Here is a 17,376-nt window from a genome sequence, read left to right as displayed (position 1 = left end):
TTTCTCTTGCGGTTTCTAACATAGCCAGCAGTAGTTCTCACCTCCCTACAGGAACATCATTAGCTGCAGGCCACTATGATAATTAGCTACCGGAGTTGAGAAGTTCTGTTGATAAAATATATTGCTTTCTTATGCATTCAGTTTGTTATCACAACTGAATGTATACACTCTGGAAAGAAGGCATTTATTCAGATTTTAAAATTATGTAGATTTTACCTTGTGTAATTTAGACAGAAAGAATATTTCTTGCTTACCTAATAAGTCCTTAACCACCTTCATTGCTTACCTTGACTGACTGGCTGTAAGGTCCTATGTTAGCAGGGGCCCAGTGTGAAATGCTCTGAACATGCATGGTCTCCTTTTGCTGTTCGATAGTACCCTGCAAGGTTAACCTATTTTTGTGCATGAGGCAATCAATTTGAAGTGGCACTCCATCAGGTAACGAGGCTTCCACACAAACCCTAGAAAAACACAAGGGGAACAATTACAAATAACTTGCTTTCCTTTTCAACATTTGACACTTGCACTTGGTCAGAGACATTTCTCTGAGATGCCTCACTATTAATTTCCCTCCTCTCCTTATTAAGAGCCATCATAATTTTAACCTGTGCTAATTTAAACAAAGACTGAGAATTAATTTTTACCTAAAAATGGACATTATTTGTAGATCATCAATGAGCATGTTTCTCTTTACATTTGAGAATGAATATATGTTGTTAAAAATAATTTTTCAGTATTTTTATCTCTCACCTTATGCGTCAGTCAAGCCTTTTGAGATTATATGTCAAATGCGCTAAGCAAACTCATTTTGCTTTTGTGCTGTTTGAATAAATGAACAAATACAATCAAAATACTCATTCATTTCAAAGAAAAATTTTAATCTTTTCTATTTAGAGACAAATAGGGACTACTCTTTCAATTGCTGAAAGTGTGTGCTGGTCAGCCCAGGAAAAGCAACACTACACTGTGGTTATACAAAAGAGGTATCTGAAGTTTCTGAATAAAGATAACCTACGATAGCTAAATAAAAATTTTATTACAGTATTAACAATATGAAATTAAGCAAAGGATTGAAATGCAAGGTTTCCCAAGTACGAAAAAATAACCTTAACATGTGAACTGTAAAACTGATCATTTTCAAAGTTATAAAAATGCTGTAAAACTAAAAATAAATAATATTATGGGAGAAAGAGTGATTGGATGTTAACGTTAAAGGAAGTGATAGTTAAAAAGAGAAAGAAACAGGTTAGCACCTCAATTTACATTGTAGCTCACATACACTGGCAGGGGTTCAATTGCAGTAAAGCACCTCAGAAGTAGCTGGCTTGGATTGAGATCAAACAGATTAATTTGCAGTAGAATTCTAAAAAATATTCAAGTCAAAATTATTTTGTACCTCAAACTAAATTCTTGATCATAAAAGGAGGAAAGGACAATTCAGTAATGCCTTGAGGTGGTTTATGGATATAACCAGAAGACAAATGTACGTATTTATTACTGTACTCTGCAGAAGGTAGGGTTAAATCAATCAGCTCTGTTGAGATGTTTAGATCAAATTATACAGCTAGGCAAAGATACAAACACTCGATTAAGCGGTTTCTCTAGCAGAGGTCAAAAGAAATCCCCATTTTTTCGACAAAATGCTACCTTTTAAAGGCCACTCCTAGCCCCTTTTTTTTCTTAACCCATACACTGTCAGAGAATAAAAACAGAAAGTGTTGGAAATACTCAACATATCAAGCAGCATCGGCAAAGACAGTGTGTTAAAATTTCGGGTTGATTACTGTTCCTATTTTTTGTTTTTATTTCACCTTTCCAGCAACTGTAGTATTTGGCTTTTGTAATGCAGGTTTCAACGTCATAAATTAATTTAGTAAAACTGGAACTGGAGGTATATAGCTCCTCAAGCCTGTTCAGTCATTAAGTGAGATCGTGGTTGATCTGTGATATACCTCATACAACCAACCTTTGCCCCCATAAACTTGGATAAGAAAAAGCTATCAAACTTTATTCAAAAATGAACAACAGATCTAAAATCAATCGCCACCTGTGGATGAGGGTTCCAAATTCCAACCACCTTTTGAATGAAGAAATATTTTCTAATTTCACTTCAGAAACATTGGCTCCAATTTTCTGACTATGCCCCCTTCAAGACTTCCCAGCTAGTGGAAACAGTTTCTTCATATCTACTCCACCTGTTTCCTTTAAAAGCTTTCAAATTTCAGTTGCAAATCAGAACCAAATTCTGGTCAGAAATCAGACAAACTCTCATCACAAACCATGGTCGATATTAGGATTGCAAAACAAAGACAATCTTCACATTACATATCACAGCCCAGTTTCTAACCAAATCTGGCATAACACCCTTAGTAAAATCAGTGACTAGAGGGCAAACATAAATCAGAGTACAAACCCACATCACAAATCAAATCTCATTGTCATATCTTAAAGCAGTGCTTACATTTGCAATCCTCATCTCGCCACAAATCTATGCTGACATTCTGATCAAGGATCAAAGCTCGCTACTTGATCACAAACCACATTCTGCACTCTGAAGTCATGGATTGCATCGTGATCACAAATTTAGACCACACTTACTGACAAATCACCACAATCTTCTCATAAAACCTTAAGAAATAGCGACAGGAGTAGGCTGTTCAGGTATCCAATTGGATCATGGACCATTTGACACTTCTCACTTCCACTTTCCTGCACGTCTGTAATCCTTGATTCCTCTACTGATCAAGAATCTATCTCAGCCTTAAATATAGACAAGGATTCTGACCCCACAGCTCTCTGAGGCATGGAGTTGCAAAGACTCACATCCCTCTCAGACAAGAAATTCCTCAGTCATACATTGGCACCCCTTTATTCCGAGACTATGCCCTCTGGCCCGAGACTCTGCCAGGAGGGGGAAACATCCTCTCAGCAAATACCTATCAAGCCCCTTAAGAATCCTATATGTTTCAATGAGATCACATCTCTTCCTTCTGAATTCCAATGAATAGAGGCCCAAACTGTTTAACCTTTGCTCATAAGACAATCCGGCCATGCCAGGGATCTTCTAGGGATTTCTGAACTCCCTTTAAATAATGGAACTAAAACTACTCACCATACTACAGATGTAGTCTCACCAGTACCTTGTATGACTGTAATAAGACTTCCCTACTCTGACATTCCAAACACCTTGAAACAAGGGCCATCATTCTTTTTCTCTCTCTTTCAAAATTTTCCCTTCCATATTTACTCACATTATACATCATTTGCCAACTCTGTGCCCACTCATTTAATACCTCTCTTTAAAAATTGGCAAATGAAGTACGACGTGGGAAAAAAGAACAGAATAGTATTTAAATTGAGAAAAATTGCAGAAACTGCAAAATTATGGGACTTGGGTATACTTGTGTATGAAACACAGAAAGCCAGCACACAGATGCAGCAGGTAAGCAGGAAGGCTAATGGAATGTTGGCCCTTATTTCAAGGGGGCTGGTGTATCAGAATAAGGAAGACATACTGCAACTGTACAGAGTGCTGGTGAGACTACATCTGGAGTATTGTGAGCAGTTTTGGTCCCCTTATTTAAGGAAAAATATCATTTCGATCGCAGCAGTTCAGAGATGTTCACTAGGATGATCCCTGTTATGGAAGGATTGTTTTATGAACAAAGATTAGATGGAGATGAGGACAAATTTCTTTTCTCAGGGTATGACAGTTTTTGGAACCCCTTGCCTCAGCGAGCTGTTGGGGCAGAATCCTTGTCTGTGTTTAAAGCTAATATAGATAGATTATTGATCGGTAAGGGAATCAAGAGTTTTGGGTAAAGTTTAGGAAAATGAATATGAGGAATGTTGGATCAAATGATCCTACTGAATGGTGAAGCAGGCTCAAGAGGCCGAATGAGCAATTCATGTTTCTATTTCTTATGGTCTTATAGTAAGGAGGAAACAATGCACATTCAAATATCAACTATTTTGTGAAAATATTGAAGCCTCTTTCTTTGTCAGCTTATCAGTAGGTGGTGTGACCAGGAAAGTAAATTCAAACACAGGAAATATAACTGGGAGAGATCAGGGCTAAATTGATGAAGGCATGCAAGCTCTGGTGTTGTATGATCTTTTAGGATTATAACAGAACAAGTTTCTGAATGCTTTGTGTATGTTGTACAGATTTGCTGTCACTGTGTACAGGGCAGCAGAGTGGTTAGCACCACTGCCTCACAGAGCAAAGAATCCAGGTTTGATTGCAGCCTCGGATGACTGTGTGGAATTTGCATACTCCCCCTCCCCTAAAGTCTACGTGGGTTTCTACGGGTGTTCCAGTTTCCTCCCACAGTCAAAAGATGTGCAGGTTAAGTGGATTGGCCATGCTAATCCCTGTACTGTCCAGGGACATGTCGGCTAGGTGGGTTAGCCCTGTTCTCTTAACTTGGTAACCATTTAACATCATCCTTAAGCTCTTTGGGATGTTACCTTGTGTATGGGAGCGCTACCATCTGCAAGTTCTCATTAACAGCATTAAAGCATTCCTACTTGGATTTTACCAGTGTTCTTTCACTGTTACTGGGTCAAAATCTTGGGACTCTCTCCTTAACAAGACTGAATACCACTATGCTACATGGATGTCAGCGGTTGAAGGTGGTGGTTCACTGCAACCTTCCCAAGAATACTTTGCAGTGGACCATAAATACGAGGCTAACAAGTGATAGCCATATGCTGTGAAAGGCTATTAAAAAAAGAAGTGATGCACTGACAAATTTTCATTAAATTAAAATTCAATGCACAGCTCCGTTATTATTAATCCCCTCTGATTCAATGTTAGGGAGAAAACTAGATTTCCTGAAAAAAAAAGTATCTTCTTTCCAGAACAGACTTTCTAGACACATATGGATTCCAAAATGTTTGAAATGACAATGAATACAAGTTCAGATGGATACTAATAAATGGTCTTATCTGCAGCAATCACTCCTGCATATCCACCAGAACCTTATCAAATACCTCCAAAGATGAACATGGCTCTATTTGCTTTGAAGAGTGATTAAGCAGATGAAATTATTTAATAAGCATGATCAGATCACTTAAAAATTGTAAAATAAACAATGGAAATGTTGGCAGATTTCTCCTGTCAGATCATGGCAGTAATAAGGGCAGAATATAGTACACTTTGTTTGATAAAGCCCATTAAGTGAAATATTGTACTCCTCTTTCGGTAGGACAGGATCAAGAATTACTATTGGCACTCTGACAATCCTTGTTCTTCTCTTGTGACAGTAGTTCAGTGAACTTTGATCTTTTGAATAGCTCTTGAAAACTACTACATATAATTTAATATTCTGTTGTCTAATTTGTGGAATTCACCCAGTAACCCAGTACATATTTTTCCTTCTCTCACCTTGCTAAATATTTCTGTAAGCTAAGAATGGTCATGTGTACGAAACAGTAAAACAAAGCAGTCAAAAGGGCTTATAACATTTAATGAATATATTACCTTGCAGGTGGATTTAGATTGAAGTAGGACTCATAGATTGAGTTTATGATTCCAAAATCTCTCATGTTCTTCACATACAGATGAAGCAGAATGATGTCTGATAACTCGTACTCTTTCGTTGCCAACTCCGCTAGAACGCAAGGCAATCAGCTTTCAACCAAAATAGTCAAAGTTTTATAATAATATATTCTGAAGGAACTCTTATCATTAAATTTATTTTCTCTTTCTATTCTGATTTAGAAAGAGTGCTACTCAATTCTACATTGATGTTAAACATTTATTTAGATAAGTGAACACTGCCATTGAAGAAATCTGCCGCAAATGTGGAACATATTTATGACAATATTCATCTTTATTTCATATAAACCATCATACTGTAAATGTCAGTTTAGTAATTCTTGATAAGCATTCTGTGCCACCATAGCATGCTAGTTTTACTTTGTCAGTTTTTTTTGGAGTAAGAAGGACTTCAAGGAGTACAAAGATATGTTTAGAATGCATGTAAATAAATGCCCGAAGTGTGATGAATAATTTGTCAAGCTACAAGTTGAAATAGACGTGTGAGAATATGATAGAGTGACAATAATGAAATGTGGTTTCAAATGGTGACTTACTGGTGCTTTATATTCATGGATCTGTTTGAGAGACAGAATGAGGGAGAGATGAGGACATTTTCTTTCACACAGCGAGCAGTTAGAGTCTGGAATGCACTGCGCGGAAATGTGGAGGAGACAGGTTCAACTGAGGCATTCAAGAGGACAGAAGATGATTATTTAAACAGAAGCCATGTGTAACATTATGCAAAAAAGCTGGAGAAAGGTACTGAGCCAAAATTCTCAGAGGATCAGAGGAGATGGATCAAGTGACCTCATTCTACGTTTTAGCAATTCTGAGGTTGTGAGTTAGTGGGGAGGAGAAGAGGAGGAGGAGGCAATGAGAGAGAAGGAAAGGGAAAGAGAGAGATAATCTGCAGGAAAATCACTGCGCTTTGCACGAATACAGAGTGGTACTACTGAATGACTTCGCAACTCAGTGTCGATGGGGATAATGTTAGAGTTAAGGGTAAGGAGGGGAAAAATTGTGAACTGTGTCCAAGAAACTTGCTTTACCAATTTGCTCTTGGTTCAACTAGAAGGGAGGCTTTGTTGAATCTGGTGTCGGGGAATGTAGTGAACCAAGTAGATCAAATGTCTGCACAAAAACAGTTGGGTAATAATGCTCACAAAAGCATAAAACAGATCGTGATGTTATAGACCAATAGTTACTTGCAGTACAAAAGAAGGTCACAAGGTCCATGGACTCTACGCCAGCTCTTCTCGGAAAAAAACAGTCAGTCCCATTCACTTGATCCATTCCAAATATATTTCCTCCAATTTCCCACTGAATCTGTAAACAAAGCTCTTTCTCAAATCCTGTCTGCATCCTTGCCCAAAACTTAAAATTTCTGTCTGCTAATCTTGTACCAGTAACGAATGGGTACATATTCTTCTAATCTGAGATACCTTTACCAAATCTTCCCTCAATCTCCTTTGCATCAAGGAAAACAATCCCAGCTTCATCAACCTAATAATGTAGCTATGACTTTCTATGACTTTCTATCACTGGAAGCCTCCTCTGAACTCTCAGATCCTTCCTAAGGTTACGGTGATACAGTAAGGGAATGGGAGGGACTGGATTGCTTTACAGAGAACCATGAAAAGTGAATTGTTTCCTTTCGTCCTGTTATGACTCTACAAGTTAACAATTTTTACTCTAAATCCCAAAATGTGATTAGGATAACATTGATCGTTCAATTTACAACAACAGAGAGAAATTCAATTTGGATATATTGTATTATGCTTTGGCTGAAGTTTTCCAAATATCTATCATTGTCACACACACTACTACATCAAGAAAAATAGGCTGCATAGACCATGTTTCACAAACAAAGGGTCAAATTTGTATCTTAGTCAATGGCACCAACGTATTGTTGTGATGATGAGGACAGTGATATTTTACAGAACAATGCCTCATGTAGGTGGAAAGTTGTTTAGGGTTTATTTTGCTGAAATAACAAATTATTTTAACATCTGAGACTGAGTGGAAGCACAACACTGAAATGAGAAAGGAGAAAGGATAAAGGAAATACCTTGAAGTAGGGAGAATGTCTGCTTTGTTGCATCATTAATGTTTTTCCCTTCCATGGGAAAATGTGTTGCGCTAATCCACTGGTACCCATTTTTTGTGCTCCCAGACCAATGATTCAACATGTCTGAAAGAAAATAAATGACAAATTCATAGAGTATCGAGCAAATATATGCAGAATGGTGAATTCTTCTGTCATTCAACATTGGAAATCATTTCAAACTAAGACCCCATCTCAGAATTGAAAAACCTGAAGCAGCAATTTCAAAGTCTATGTACATGCTCAGTGTTACACACATACTAACTGACAACATGCAATGACTGGAAACAAATGATGACTACTCTACAAAGATGGTTTTTGGAGCTGTGCAATTAATTTACTAAAACTGCATTGTGAAACAGTTCTATTATAACTAAGTTCTTATTTTAAGGGAGCTTTAGGACTTGAAGGTGCTAACCTATTTATGTAAAACAGTCTAAAATAAGTAGTACAGTATATAAGCATCTTGAGCACTGGTACCAATAATGGTCAACAAAATGCATCTGCCTTATTGGCCATGTTTCATGCCTTACCATTTAGTAAGTAATGGTTATCCACACAAGTGTCAGGCAATGACCATCTCCAACAAGAGAGAACATAACAATCGTCCTTTCATATTTGACAGTATATCATCACTAAATCACCCTGACGAGAAACTGAACTTGACCAGCCATCTGAATAGTTTACAAGAGTCAGACTGGGAATTCTGCTACATGCAACTTACCTCTGGATTCCCCACAGCTTGTCCACCATTGACAAGGCACAAGTATGAGGGATTACTCTTCAGATACCTTGATGAAATTAGCCATTACAACACTCATGAAGCTTAATGCTATTAGGACAAATCAGTCTGCGTGATTACATCTCATCCACCAACTCCAAAATTTACTCTCCACCACTGATACACAATGGCAGCATTTACCATTTTGAAGAGTGAGGGCAGTGGATACATGGGAACCACTCACCTGCAAGTTAATCTCCAAGCCATACATCAACTTTGAAATATATTGCCATTCCTTCAGAAGTGTGAGATAAAACTCCTGGAATTCCCTTTCTAACAGTGCAACCCATGGATTTGAGTGGCTTAAGAACGTGCCTCACCACCACATTCTTGAAGGCAATAGGGGCAGGCAATGATGTTGGCCGTGCCAATGACACTCACATGTCATGAAAGTATTGAAATAAAATGCAATGTAATCTAACCTGTGTACAATATGCAATGCAACTGAACACTTCAAACAAGTTCAAGAATTAGCATGCAATCTTAGCAACAAAACCAACAAAAATGTTGCTACAATATACATGTTGTAAAAAATTAAACACTTCTAATAATCATTTTCTTAAAAATGGGGAAATAACTCTTTACGAAATGTGAAACTTCATGCTTTCTATACTTTGTTTAAATAAAACCTCATTGACAGGTCCTTTCTTAGAAGATTTAAACTGCATCAAACCATGGGCACCGGAACCCCTCCAGTTGTGCATCAAGTGAGAACTCAACATTGACTACTAGCAGGCTCCTTTGAGCTCTGGGGTCAATCACAGCTGAGCCCTCATCCTGCCCCTGCCCAATTCCTGCACGTGCTTACTTTGCAGCAAGACTTGCTTGCAAGAATTCTAGCTGATTTTTCCCCTCATTGCACACTTAGGGCTTAAACACCCATTGCTTTCATTGTGAAACCAGCTAAATTGTGATCCATCAGGAATTAAATGCCAACTTATGGATCGAGCTCGGAGCCACGTCATACAGCGCCACCTGAAAAACCTTTTTTTAAGCAAGTGGAATCTATTGTATAATGACAGCTTCCAATTTCTACTGGCAAAGCTATTCCCCATTCCTCCTCTTAAATTTTTATGAAGTTATAGACAACAACATATGGATATATTGTATTAATACACAGAATCATAAAATAAAATCATAGAATCCCTGCAGTGCAGAAAGAGGCCATTTGGCCCATCAACTATCCAAAAAGCATCCCACTCCCCCACCACCCCACCTTATCCCCACAAACCTGCATTTAGCACAGCTGAACGACTTAGCCTGCACATTCCTGGACACTATGGAGTAATTTAGCATGGCCAATCCACCTAACCTGCATATCTTTGGACTGTGGGAGGAAACCGGAGCACCCAGCTGAAACCATGCAGACACAGAGAGAATACGCAAACTCCACACATTCACCTGGGGCTGGAAGTGAACCCAGCTCTCTGGCACTATGAGGGAGCAATGCTAACCACTTAGCCATCATGCTGACCAATTACACATATTACATACACATGATATATTTGTAATGCATTTGGAAATTAACATACTACTTTCGATTGTGACAATATTTAAAAAGTAAAATTCTGGGGTCTGTATTTGAACTTTAAGTGAAATGTAGTCAGATGCCATGTTTTTCTGAAAAGATGTTCTACAGTCTGTGCTGTTACTCATTTACCAAATGCAACATTTTTTCCCACCTTTCCACAAAAATCCCTGCAATTATTATTTTTTTTCTAAATTCACTTATGAGATGTGGAGGTCGCTGTTTGGCCAGAATTTTTTGCCCATTCCTAGTTGCCTTTGAACTGAGGGGCTTGCTAGGCCATTTCAGAGGGCAGTTGAAACTTTATTGCTGGAACAGCACAGCAGGTCAGGCAGCATCCAGGGAACAGGAGATTCGACGTTTCGGGCACAGGCCCTTCTTCAGGAAGGCAGTTCTTCAGAGGGCAGTTAAGATTCAACCACATTGCTGTGTGTCAGGACTCAGACAAGGTGAGGATGGCAGGTTTCCTTCCCTGAAGGGCATTAGTGAACCAGATGGGTTTTTCCGACAATCGACAATGGTTATCAATAGATTCTCAAGTCCAGATTATTATTAAATTCAAATTCCACCATCTGCCATGATGGGATTCAAACCCAGGTCCCCAGGACATTAGCTGAGTTTCTGGGTTAATTGTCTTGTGATGATACCACTAAACCATCGGCTCCCGATGCATTTGTAAAATTCTTCCATGTAATTCTTATCAAATGTAAACGGAGCAGAATTTTTCCATATTATTTCTAACTGTGTTGTGTGGTGACTAACATGTCTCCCCCTCTCACCAACCCACCACACAGATTGTCATGGTTTCTCCATCAAGAAACTAACCACCCTTCTTGCCTGTCATGGTGACCAGGTAAGTGTTGAGGCCCCTACGTGGATATTAATTGACAACATAAGGGCCTCAATTGCTGGCAAGTCAAGAAAATCATCATGGACCTTCTTGCCCTGCACTTCATTGCAGAGGTGGCAAGAGAGGGTTGAGCTTTTCTCCAGTCCAACTCGTATAATTATCTGACATCTTGCCACGTCTCTTATCACCTCCAGGAAGGGAAAAAATTGCACCCATGGTTATTTGTAAAATGTATTCCTTGAGTTTATTGAGTAGTTCACGGTTGGACTAATGGAATGGACATGCATGTGACAGCTGCAGGTTAATGTGGATAAGTGTGAAGGGACTGGGAGAAGCAACACATCTAAATGGCACCTTTTTGAGGTTGTTGCAAGAGTGCCTGGAAGTGTACATTTACAAATTTATGAAAATGGAAGAATAAGTTAAGAAGGCACGTAAGCAAGCTGTTGGGATACTGTCCGTTCTGCTATAACAAGTGTTTTGTTAAGACAAATTCACTATTACATTATTGATGAATTGGGGACACTGTTTCCAAAGCATTCAGGTTTAAAGCATATATTGGCTATGATACAATTCTGGCCCCATTAGTTTAACTGGTGCTGCTACCACGCGATTTTCTTATAACACGGTATTGTATGAGAACGGAACTACCACATTAAAGCAGAACTGACTGTACTTGAGTTTGTAAATAGCAATGTTAAATATAAAAGCAAGATGTTATACTAAACTGTAAATCCACAGTTCAGCATCAGCTGGAGTTATTATGTACAACTATGGAATCTTCAGCAAGAATGTTGAGGCCTTGATAACGTATTCAATGAAGTAAGTGTTGTATAAGTATAAGATAGGGACTCAAGGAGTTATAATATTATTTTAGCATGGATAAAGACTGATTAACAGACAGGAAGCAAAGTGTAAGGCTAAATGCTGTATTTTCAAATTGACAGCTATGACTAGTGGAGTGCTACAAGGGTCAGGACTGGGTCTCAGCTATTTACAATTTACATTAATGATTATGATGAAAAAAAACACAAATTGTAGCCCAATTTAGCTTGAAATGTAACCTGTGCAGGGACAAAGACACTGTAAAATGTTATAGACAAGTGAGTGGACAGCAAGGTAGCAGCTTAAGTTTTATGTTGGAAAGTGTTAAGCTATTTGGTTTGGTAATACAAATAGATAAACAGAATTCTTTGAAAGGTTTATGATGTTGATATTCAGAGATTCAGATGTAGGCATTACAAGGGTCCAAGTAAATTATGATGCAGGTAAAACAGGCAATTAGGAAGGTAAATGGCACGTTGGTGTTTACTGCCCTGGGAACAGAGCATCATCGCATGACACAGTTACAATAGTATAAGGCCTTAAGAAGACCTTACATGGAGAACTATGGCTCGATCTGGTCTCCATTTTTAAGGAAGAATATGCTGCATTAGAGGTAGTACAGTGAAGGTTCACGAATTTGTCCCCAGGGATGACAGAGCAGTCCTATGTTGAGAGGCTGAGCAAACTGGGCCTATACTCTTTGGTTTAGAAGAATAAGAGATGATCTGATTGAAACCCGCAAGATTTTGAAAGTGCTTGACCAGGGAGCTACAGAGGATGCTTCCCCTGACTGGGGAATCCAGAATAGGGGAGCGTACAGCATCAGGGCTAAGGAGAAAGCTTTTATCCAAAACGTCGATTCTCCTGCTCCTCGGATGCTGCCTGACTGCTGTGCTTTTCCAGCACCACACTCTCATCAGGACGAAGGAGGTGATTTAGAGTGGAGATGAAAACAAATTTCTTCAGTTATAGAGTTGCAAACCTTCAGAATTTTCTACCCAAGAGGATTATTGATGTTTCATAGATTAATATATTCAAGATTGGGATAGATAGATTTTTGATCCCTCAAGGATTCAAGAGTTGTGAGGAGTGTGGAGAAAGGTCGAGCCAGAAAAACATCCATAGTTATATTAAAAGGTGCAATACATCAAATAGTCAACTCCTACTCTATTTAGGTTTCTACCTTTTATGGAGGATGATACCAGGGATATGTTTTGGTAAAATGAATAAGGAGAGGCAATATAAACCAGATGGTAACATTTTAAAGAGGCAACAGGATCAGAGTGACCTGGGTGTGTAGGTATTTAAATACTTGAAGATAGCAGGACAAGTTGAGGACACTGCAAGAAAGGCATTCAGCTTCAATAATAGACACAAAGAGTGCATAACAAGAAAGTTATAATAAAGCCCTGGAAAACTGTGTAAAATCATGAACCATAGTGGCAATGTAAATAAGGCTAAATTATTTCCAGTGATTGAATGGTCACTAATCAGATTTAAAATCATTGTCAGAAGAACTAGAGGACAAATGAGAAATGTCTCTAGATGTAGGGTTATGATCTGCAATGATTTTGTCTTAAAGAATGGTGCTATCAAATTCTATAGGAACTTTCAAAGGTGATTAGACAAATTCTTGAAGGGGTTAAATTTGCTGAGCTATGGGAAAAGCTGGGGAACAGGACAAAATTGGACAACTCTTTCAAAGAGCCAGCACAGGAATGATGGGCCAAATGCATGTTTCTGTGCTGTGACATCCTATGATTCCACATGAAACCATATAACTAATGCATTTTCTTGATTGCCTATTTATTATGCACCAATTTGCTGGTACAGATGAGTCATAAACTCACCAACATCAGATAAACTACTTGAGGTGAGATTCCAAGTGATCTGTGGTTTTGACATGTCTCTATTGTCCTCTTTTTCTGCACTACTCTCCTGATCACAGCAAGACAAACAGGGCTTCCTTTCAGCAAATGCTATGCTGGCTGGTATCTGCAATAGAAAGAAAAAAGTTAAAAGTTAACTACCTCTTCACAAAATACACAGAACTATACTGGGCTTAATTTTAGCAAAGCTAATTTTAACAGCAGGGCACCATTGATATACTGCTTTCATTTTCCTGAACATTCGGGCCAGAGGTTTGAGGGAAATGATTGCTGAGCCATTAAAATCAAGCAGCAGCAGGCTGATGCAGAGGAACCAAGCTAACTACCCAAGTAAGTGTCCTGAAAGAGAAATCCAATAAGAGGAGTACAGGGGAGGAGGGCCACTGCTCCCTTGGGGAGCACTCCTTCACCTCCTGTTTCACAGGAAACCATAAAAATACTTCCTTCCTGCCTGCTTTCTGCCTGGAAGCAGAATTAAAATTGGTCCCGTGGTTTATATGGGTTTAGAATTTGTCCAAATTCCAGAAATTATAACGTGTCTTTTTCATACAACATAGTTTTAAAATGTTGACATTTCGAAATTTGCAGAAATGTTGACTCCATGTGTTGTGCACTCAACATGTCTGCAAAATTAAAGAACTATGTTGCATTGTTATAATTGCAAACGTCTGCAAAGATTGTAATACGAGATTCCTTATCAATCTTCTTCGATTCTGTCTAGCTTGAGAAATACCTATAAAATATCAGAAAGTTGTCCATAGTAATTTTGTACAATATACATATTGTAACATATGGAGTATTTGAGCTAAATACAGATATTGCTTTAGAAAATAAAATTAAAACAACTTGTCCCAGTTGAGTTCATACATTGTTGAAAAATGTCACTCAGACCTATGTGGTTTAGTCAATACAAGAAAATACTAAAATGGGATATCTCTTGGAGTTTGTATATTCTGCCTGAGTCAGCGTAGGTTTCCACTGGGTGCTCTGGTTTCCTCCTGCAATGCATAGATGTGCAGGCTAAGTGGACTGGACATGCCAATTGTCCTTTAGTGTCCAGGGATGTGCTGACTAGGTGGATGTGGGGTCTGGTTGGGATTGCTCTTCAGAGGGTCAGTGCAATTTTGATGGGTCGAAAAGCCTCTATCTGCACTGGAGGATTCTATGATTCTATGACATGAAAAAGCTAAATTTTGTAATGCTGCATTTGAAGTTTAAATTCATGTTTCCATTGACCCGCTGCTGCAAATATCTAATTCATAAGTCATTTTTAGTATACAAATTGTAGATTTGGAAATTGAAATTTAATAGTAGAAAATGGATAAATTCAACTGAAGCACATGGACTTGAGGCCATGTTATTTTAAACCGTTTAAGCACTTACTTTTCAGCTTGATACAGGGAGAGTACTGAAGCACAGGAAGTGACAAGGCAGCACAAGTGTTTCTGTTAGCAGCCTCCAGGCAGTTATGGTAGGAGAATTCCTTGGAAGCCATTGATAGTGCAGTGCCACTGGCAATATGGTAAAGGAAGTATTTGGTTGATACATTTGAGAAACATTGGAGCTCACAAAAGCCCCCGGAGAATTGTATACTCTCTGTGAAAGATCTGAAATTGCCCTTATGGATAGATGCTACTGCTTAGTCTTAGGAATCCAGTGGAATACAGTCTCAGGGGAAGAGGTGGAACTACCTGGATGTGAGTACTCTTTGAGGCAGTCTGTGATGGAACGGCTTTTGAAAGAAGTCCAAAACTAGATCTTCAAAAGTAAAGAACTAGAATGCCTTGTAACACAAGACATGTTTTATTGAACTTTGGTTGCCTACAGTTCCATTTGCATCTGGGTGATATCTGTTTTGAATGCATTGGACATTTAATGTACAGTTCCTTGGCCTTTCAATGTCAGTTTGTACGGTAATCAATAATTACCTCACATGAATCCTAATGTTACACACTATGCTGTATACATCAGATTGTTCTGCAATTCTATCTTTATATAATATTTAATTTGTTCCTTCAATCACATGGATTTGTGTGGAATTATTCTCTTATTGAGTACCAGAGATCTCACGTTTTTTCTATTTCAAAGAAATCAAAAATTATTGGTGTCAAAAAGTGTGGTGCTAGAAAAGCACTGCAGGTCGGGCAGCATCCGAAGGGCAGGAGAATCGACGTTTCAGGCACAAGCCCTTCATCGGGAATGAAATAAAATTATTTGTCTCTGGTCGGTCTGTAACATAAGTTTGATATACTCATCAGGGATCAAAATACTACACATGACGCAGGGTGTGGATGATAAGAGATCGTGTTCAAATTTAAGCAATCAGACTAAGTAAAGCCCTTTTCATGGCTAAAGTACCCAAAATTTCAACAGTCAAACAAACAAATAAGAGAGTGAATTGTGATACCTTACATAAGAACATAAACAGATACAAGGGTAGGTCATTTAGTCCCTTGAACCTGGCCCACCCTTCTATAAGCTCATAGCCTCAACTCCATTTTCATGCCAGCTCCTTATAGCCCTCAATTCCTCAATAATTCAAAAATCTATCTACCTCCTCTTTAAATACTTTCAGTTTTCTCACCTCCAGAACTCTCTGGGGTAGAGAATTCCAAATATTCATTTTTCTACAGTCTAATGAAAAAAGGCTTAACCAGCTTCACCATCCTTGGTCAGGCAACCCTTCATCCCAGGAATCAGCTCAGTAAGCCTTTTTTGCGCTATCTTCAATATCACTGCACCCTTTCTTAAATCCAAGGACCCGAACCATACACAGTACTTCAGAAGCAGCATTATCAACACAGTTGCATCAAAACCTGCCTATTTTTAAAATCCTAACCCTTGGCACTGAGAGGTAGCTGCAAGGCCACTGCGTGTGCAGGGTCTGACACCCTGTTCTGGCTGCTCATGGACCAGGCTACATATCAGGATTGTTCATTTGCTCTCTTAGCACTTACCTGGATGCTCAAAGCTTCACTGTCTTGCCTATTAGCACAGTCACATATCTCGGCCAGCTGGACTTACAGGTAACAGCTCAATCAAGAGGGCAGACATCTTGCTGGACTGCCGTATGCGACATCAATCTCACGCCAGCAGCTTATGTGGCAAGCACACTGTGCACATAGTAAGCTAGCAGTCATGCCTCAAAGTCTTAGGGACTAGACCTCTCTGATGTCCATGAAGGTACCTGACAGTCAAGGGGACCAGGCCAGCCTCCAATATGAATCCAGGGGGCTAGCCATTCTCAGGATTTTGCTCAGTGTGTTCTTGATCTGGGGTTCCGTGTATTTGCAGCCTGGGATAGTGAGTCATGGTCAGTCCTGTGTCTCCATACTAGCAAGTGCAGAGAATAGGGCTAACGTGAGAATGGTATCAGCTGTATACAACTCGTTCATTTTGCTTCCTGAACGGACATGACGTTAGGCATCATGCTGGGACAGTTATATTTAAAGCTAGACAGAGACTCACACACATGTATTGCAAAAACAATCAAATGATAGAAATGCAAGACTTTATATACAGTGCCCTAAAAAGTTTTTGGTTTCTTTCTTGCTCTCCCAACCCTGAAGGTTGAGGGGGAATTGGAAAGGAGAATTGTGAAGAGTATTTGTAAGGTGGGACTGGGTGAGTAAACACAGTAAAGCACGGAAAGTATGGATGGAATTGATATAATGCAGATGGGCCGCTCTTCCCTGGCTTCAAGGGAAAAACAGTGTACATACCACACACACATAGCTTTCAACACGCTCTCCTAACCCTCAGGTTTTGTGGAGGATCTCCTTGCTAGAGCCAATTGGACACTGCTCAGCTTCAACTTCCAAAGGTTGGGGTGAGGGGCAGAGTTGGAGGTAGAG

General features: G+C 39.0%; 1 protein-coding gene across 3 annotated transcripts in view; it reads right to left on the bottom strand.

Moving 5' to 3' along the window:
- dph6 (diphthamine biosynthesis 6) overlaps positions 1–17,376 on the bottom strand; it is a 332,005-nt gene that overhangs the window by 165,978 nt on the left and 148,651 nt on the right. For all 3 annotated transcript variants that reach the window (XR_015757950.1, XR_006312826.2, XM_043698016.2), the window contains exons 9-12: positions 13,484–13,628; positions 7,614–7,736; positions 5,486–5,615; positions 287–461 (exon numbers count right to left, since the gene is read on the bottom strand). Coding sequence is in view for 1 of the 3 variants with exons in the window: in XM_043698016.2 (XP_043553951.2) it covers positions 287–461; positions 5,486–5,615; positions 7,614–7,736; positions 13,484–13,628 (573 nt within the window). In the remaining 2 variants the exon portion in view is untranslated. The remainder of the gene's footprint in view (positions 1–286; positions 462–5,485; positions 5,616–7,613; positions 7,737–13,483; positions 13,629–17,376) is intronic.

Source organism: Chiloscyllium plagiosum, unplaced genomic scaffold, assembly GCF_037043375.1.
Source record: "Chiloscyllium plagiosum isolate Xiang-an unplaced genomic scaffold, Cpla_swu_hap1 HiC_scaffold_8, whole genome shotgun sequence".
Lineage (NCBI taxonomy): Eukaryota > Metazoa > Chordata > Chondrichthyes > Orectolobiformes > Hemiscylliidae > Chiloscyllium > Chiloscyllium plagiosum.
The sequence above is the reverse complement of the archived record's forward strand: the minus strand, read 5'-3'. Positions and strand labels throughout refer to the sequence as shown.